The following is a 6781-nucleotide window of genomic DNA, read 5'->3' on the forward strand; positions in this document are numbered from 1 at the left end:
TAACTGAATTTATTATTTTTATTTTTTATGTGAGACGATACAAGGAACCACAGATACAAGACACGCTTGAGACAAAGACATAAACAGACTGACCCATAAAAAAATAAATAAAATAAAATAAAAGTATCAGTAGCAGTGTGAAATTAAATATCCCTGTGCTTATTCGGTCACTTTTCAGATTCATACCCCTACACACATTACTCTAGACCATGGATGTCAAAGTCAAACACAGCAGAGGGCCAAAAAAAAACATATTTTTCAAGCCGAGGGCCGGACTGGTTCAATGTTTATTAAAACATATTCAAATGGATGCATATAACCTGTTGAACCAAGACCTGACACAGTGTACCGTATTTTATTTCATAATTAAATGAATAATCCAATATTTTCTTATGACTTTAGTTATTTCAAGGAAAACATTTTTAACAACAAACAGCAAAAAAAGAAAATGTCCTTCAAAATAAAACGTGTTCCTTAATATCAAGATAAAGACGCACAGCTGTGTGAACATGTGCTCTGCCTCCCACCAAGCGTGAAACACCCTGTTCTCATCGTCCACCTTCCCTTTAGCTGTTATTGGGGGCCGGCAGGTGCTGTGGCGTGCGGGCCGGTTCTAATACTAATCAAATATCATCCCGGGGGCCAAGATCATTCATTTGAGGGCCACATCCGGCCCCCGGGCCTTGACTTTGACATCTCTGCTCTAGACCATTCTTCTCTCACGGTTATTTCATGGTTTTGGACCCGTAACCAGAAACATGAGATTTTTGGACATGATGGCATTTGATGGCCATAAGTGCCACACTTATTTATTTATAATATTATTTGTATTTATTACATTTCCCACAGAATGATGAGCACGTAGGATCATATTTACATTGAAAAGCAGGGGGAACATGCAGTCTGTGGATAATTGTGTGTATGTAGAGATGTTCCGGATCCATTTCTTCCTCCTCATACCGATTACGATACTCGTGCTGTGGGTGTCGTCCGATACCAGTGTGTTAAACAAAGAAGAGATAAAGATCTTACTACACGTGCATGACTGTGATACGAGTACCACTGCAGTAAGGCCTGGTTCAGGTTAAACACTTTGTAAAACATGAATGAAAACAGCAAATGGAAACCATTTATTTTTAAATGGAAAAGTATAAAACAGTCGTGCAACAGCAACTTAATTTAATAAATATAAGAATACTTATTAACAAGAACTACTAAGAATTATAAAACTGATTCATTAAAGATTAAGAAGAACCGTGTCAGAGCGATCGGAGTTCACCACTAAATAGATTTTCTATTTCTAATAAGTTACGTGGGACCGGTTCGGTACCTGGACTTCAGTACTCGCAGATATAGATGCCAGCATTTATCAGAAATGCCTCCGATACTGAACTCTTAGTGCTGAGATCAAATGTTTTGTGAATACGGCCCCAGATCTCAGCCAGAGTGAAACACTCAGTATGATGAAGGTCGAGGAAAACATCTCATCTTCAGCCTCTTATCCGGGGTTGGGTCTCGGGGGCAGCAGCTTTAGCAGGGGACCCCAAACTTCCCTTTCCCGGGCCACATTAACCAGCTCTAACTGGGGGATCCTGAGGCATTCCCAGGCCAGTGTGGAGATCTAATCTCTCCACCTGGTCCTGGGTCTTCCCCGAGGCCTCCTCCCAGCTGGACGTGCCTGGAACACCTCCCTAGGGAGGCGCCCAGGGTTCATCCTTACCAGATGATCCTGAACCACCTCAACTGGCTCCTTTCAACGCAAAGGAGCAGCGGCTCTACTCCGAGTTCCTCAGGGATGCTGAACTTCTCCCCTCTCTCTAAGGGAGACTCCAGCCCCCCTCCTGAGAAAACACATTTCGGCCGCTTGTATCCGTGACCTGGTTCTTTGGGTCATGACCCAGCTTTCATGACCACAGGTGAGGGTAGGAACCAGGACTGACCGGTAGATCCAGAGCTTTGCCTTCCTCAGCTCTCTTTTCGTCACAACGGTGCGGTAGAGCGACTGCAGCACCGCCCCCGCTGCTCCGAGGAAAACACCCGTTAGTATTAATAAGCAGACATTTTTCTATAAACATGACACATTGTGTAATCCACATTTTCTTCAAGTTCCTGCAGAAAAGTCGTCTGTTGCCACTTTAACTTCTGCAGTACTGGAAACTGAGACAGCCGTCAAATGAGACGGGGGCGCAAAGTTAAACGTGAGTCGCGTGTGGATCACTCCATAATAGACTTAATGCTTCAGGCTAAAAATGCGTCTGATAAGGTGTGTTAGAAGCTGTTGCCATGGCAGCATCAATTTATCACACAAACACCTCCACACGCTGCATCAGGAAAATGCAGCTTCACTTGAACATCAAGTGCCAAATATGGATCCCAACACGCCTGATTCCAAGTGTCATATTGATGAAGCTCACTGCCGTGTTTCTGCTGGGGGTGAACGGAGGCTGATTGGAGCTCTGTGTTGCTAGGTGACCAGGAAGTTGGGAGTCCCCGCCCTCAAGCAGGCGATGGAGTGGTTCGGTTTCCACGGCGGCGCCTGTCGATCACCTCTGCAGCCGCTCACGGAGGCGGAGGCTCAGCAGCTCCGGCGGGACTTCTCCTCCAACGGCTGGCTGTGAGGGGACACGGGTGTGGGTGGGTGAGAGAGTGTGTGTGTGTGTGTGTGTGACGGCACTTCACCTGCACTTCCACCTTTTAGCTGTTCAGTCCTCGGACCCGTCAGTACGATGCGGCACAGCAGGAAAATTAATCTTTTGCTGCCTCGCATGAAAATACCAAAAAAATCAAATCCTCTAAGTTCATAGATCATGTTTGTTTGTCCCTAAATCATTTACGTGCGTGTTTTGTGTTGATTTAAACAAATTAATACAACTTCCAAGTTCTTTTTGACGGAAAGAAATTGTCATTTAGTTACGAATGACAACAGATAACATATAACAACAATTGAACTGTACTCTTCTCTTAAATTTGACCTATTATGTTCATATTAAACCGTAGGGTTTTCTGATCTCTAATGGTCGGGTACATTCATATTCACGACACACTCAGTCAAATACACGCTCCTTCAAGCACGAAGGGAAATGGAACCGACTGAGTTTGATTGTGAACTCGTTTCTTGATGCAAGTCTAAAAAAAACACAAGCATATGCGCATGGGTGCAGATCCCAGGGGGGACGGGGGCAACATGAGATGTCCCCCCCCAATAAAAATACCCTATACTATTCAAAATTGAGCAAATGTATTTTCAGACTTTACATTCTTCACATTTTAGATTCAAATCTAAAAAGAAATATCCCATCTCATCTCATCTCATCTTCAGCCTCTTATCCGGGGTCGGGTCGCGGGGGCAGCAGCTCCAGCAGGGGACCCCAAACTTCCCTTTCCCGGGCCACATTAACCAGCTCTAACTGGGGGATCCTGAGGCGTTCCCAGGCCAGTGTGGAGATCTAATCTCTCCACCTGGTCCTGGGTCTTCCCCGAGGCCTCCTCCCAGCTGGACCAAGATTAAGCGGTAGATCCAGAGCTTTGCCTTCCTCAGCTCTCTTTTGGTCACAACGGTGCGGTAGAGCGACTGCAGCACCACCCCGCTGCTCCGATTCTCCGGCCAAACTCACGCTCCATCGTCCCCTCACTCGTGAACATGATCCCGAGGTCCTTGAACTCCTTCACTTGGGGAAAAGAAATATCTGATATCTAAATACACTGAACCAGTATTCATATTACCATATATTCATATTTTGATATTCATCCGTATCACTGAATCATAAAGTCGCCCTGCACACTGGGAGAAAATAACAATAACAATAATATACTTTTTATCTGTAGGCCCCTTTCTAAGCACTCAGGGACACCGTGCATTTAGATAGATAGATAGATAGATAACTTTATTTATCCCCGAGGGGAAATGAGGTCATCGTAGCAGCGGTACAGAGCAATCAGAACTACTAAAAATAAGATAAAACACAAAATATGACATATAACAACAATCAAATAAAAGTACAGTATCGCAGATAAACACTATATTACAATATGCTATGATTTTAATGTGCAAGAGAGAGAAAGGTGCATTTCAGTGATAGGTCACTTTTGTTAAAACAGGGCGACACAAACAATAATAAAATGGGGAGTAAACAAAATGATCAAAATCAAGTTCAAACAACAAGAACAAAGTGCAAATAGGAAAAGAAAAGGAAGATGGGGAGTAGACTTCACACGGCCGAGGCCCTTAAAACTATGATTTACTAATGTAACAGTTAAGTAAGCAGTCACACACACTCTGTTGGCTGATAAGCAAATATACACGAAGGGTAAACACAGTGAATGATTCCCTGTGCAGCACTTTTTGAATGATATGCAGAGTCTCTACAGAGCTGGGATTTATTGCGGCATGGTATGATATGCATACGTCCCAAACAACTTTTGTGCCCCCCCCCCCCCCCCCCCCCCCCCCCCAATCCTGACATGGGACATGCACCCCTGCTCATACATACTACATAATCTTTCATAAAAATTAATTCAATTCAATTCAATTTTATTTATAGTGCCAAATCATAACCAAAGTTATCTCAGGACACTTTACAGAGTAGGTAAAGACCACACTCTATGACTTATTTATGATTTACAGAGACCCAACAATTCCCCCGTAGAGTACGGTGGCGTTGAAAACCTTCAGTATAACAGACAGGAACGTCAGACGGACCCAGCTCTGTGGAGGACGCACATCTGTCTGCACCGGAGAGAGGAAGAGAAGGAGAGAGAGAGAGAGAAAAGACGGACAGATGGATAGAGAGACAGAGACACTTCCAGTAACTATAATAATATCTATAGTAATGTGAATATGACTTATTAATACAGCAGAATAGTAGAAACAAGCACAGCTAAGGTGATAGATTATAAGAGCAGCAGGAAGCGTCATGCAGGACCACGGCAGCAGGTACCACCACGATCAGCAGAGACCTGCGAGACGACAAAGCACAAACAACTCCGGGGAAGAAGTTGAATTAGTAACATGCGTTGATGAGACATGAATGATACAAACAGAGAGGAGAGAAGAGTATCAGAGTATCAGGAACAATATTATCCCCCGTAGAGTATGGTGGCGTTGAAAACCTTCACTATAACAGACAGGAACGTGGGACAGACCCAGCTCTGTGGAGGACGCACGTCTGGGAGACGGGGAGTAAACAAAATGATGGTATTGGTATCAAGAGCCATGAAAATATTAAAAGTGCACTTGCATTATCCGAGCGTATCAGAATCAAACTCTGACGTCTGGAGAAAACTGAAAAATCACACGTGACCGTACAGAAAACGTCGTCGACACCTGTTAGAGCTCAGACAATTCCAGGAAATTAATTTGGCATTGTGTCCCATTTCTATTTCAGCAAACATGACAAACTTGCACGACATTTTCAATTGATTTTTAGAGGATTTGACACATTACGTGACTTTTTCAAGGCCTGAATATGAGATTTTTGGTATTTTTCTGGGACTTTTGCAGGTTTTTTCCGTCACCGCTGGGACCCTGGAACATCAATGTGTCTCATAACACGTCCATAAAGATCATATCAGACGGATTATTGATTTCTAAAGGGCCCCAAATATAAAACAGACCCAACACAACAGCTGTAAACTGAAAGTGTTCTATAATCCTCATGTGATTTGTATTCATTCCTCTGTTGACACTAAAATCCCCGTTGTGTCTTCTCTGCTGTGACTCCAGTGGCTCAGCTGTGAAACTCCAGTATAATGAAAAGTTAAAAAATGTTGTGTTTGCACTGATTTTCACAATAAAACTGCATTTCACTTCAATTATACATGTTTTCCTTTCTTATAAGTGTGTGTGTGTGTGTGTGTGTGTGTGTGTGTGTGTGTGTGTGTGTGTGTGTGTGTGTGTGTGTGTGTGTGTGTGTGTGTGTGTGTGTGTGTGTGTGTGTGTGTGTGTGTGTGTGTGTGTGTGTGTGTGTGTGTGTGTGTGTGTGTGTGTGTGTGTGTGTGTGTGTGTGTGTGTGAATAATTAAAGCATTAAGAAAACATTAATCATAGCGTTCATAGACGGACAGGTTGTTGTGCTTTACACCATTCTGTAATAATTCTGTACATCAGAGGTTTCTGCAGTCGATTATTAATAATTCAATTCAGTTTATTAATATTAATATAACATATATATACAAATGTAGACATCCAGAAATCTAGAGTGAAAATAAGCCCAGAGTCTCCTAATGTAAAACTCCTGCTACAATAATTATAATAATAATAAATACAATCTCATCTCATCTTCAGCCTCTTATCCGGGGTCGGGTCGCGGGGGCAGCAGCTTTAGCAGGGGACCCCAAACTTCCCTTTCCCGGGCCACATTAACCAGCTCTAACTGGGGGATCCTGAGGCGTTCCCAGGCCAGTGTGGAGATCTAATCTCTCCACCTGGTCCTGGGTCTTCCCCGAGGCCTCCTCCCAGCTGGACGTGCCTGGAACACCTCCCTAGGGAGGCGCCCAGGGTTCATCCTTACCAGATGATCCTGAACCACCTCAACTGGCTCCTTTCAACGCAAAGGAGCAGCGGCTCTACTCCGAGTTCCTCACGGATGCTGAACTTCTCCCCCTCTCTCTAAGGGAGACTCCAGACCCCCTCCTGAGGAAACACATTTCAGACGCTTGTACCTGCGACCTGGTTCTTTGGGTCCTGACCCAGCTTTCATGACCACAGGTGAGGGTAGGAACCAGGACTGACCGGTAGATCCAGAGCTTTGTCTTCCTCAGCTCTCTGTTTTCATCACAACGGT

The 6781-nt window shown here is 44.1% G+C and overlaps 1 protein-coding gene across 1 annotated transcript in view; it reads left to right on the top strand.

The window, feature by feature from the left end:
* The window catches only part of hoga1 (4-hydroxy-2-oxoglutarate aldolase 1), a 31073-nt gene extending 25309 nt beyond the window's left edge, over positions 1–5764 (top strand). Inside the window, exons 7-8 of the mRNA XM_083935158.1 lie at positions 2469–2634; positions 5501–5764. Coding sequence (XP_083791284.1) covers positions 2469–2618 — 150 coding nt within the window. The 3' untranslated portion in view covers positions 2619–2634; positions 5501–5764. The remainder of the gene's footprint in view (positions 1–2468; positions 2635–5500) is intronic.
* The last annotated feature ends 1017 nt before the right edge of the window (positions 5765–6781 follow it).

This window comes from Echiichthys vipera, assembly GCF_963691815.1.
Source record: "Echiichthys vipera genome assembly, chromosome: 2".
NCBI lineage: Eukaryota > Metazoa > Chordata > Actinopteri > Perciformes > Trachinidae > Echiichthys > Echiichthys vipera.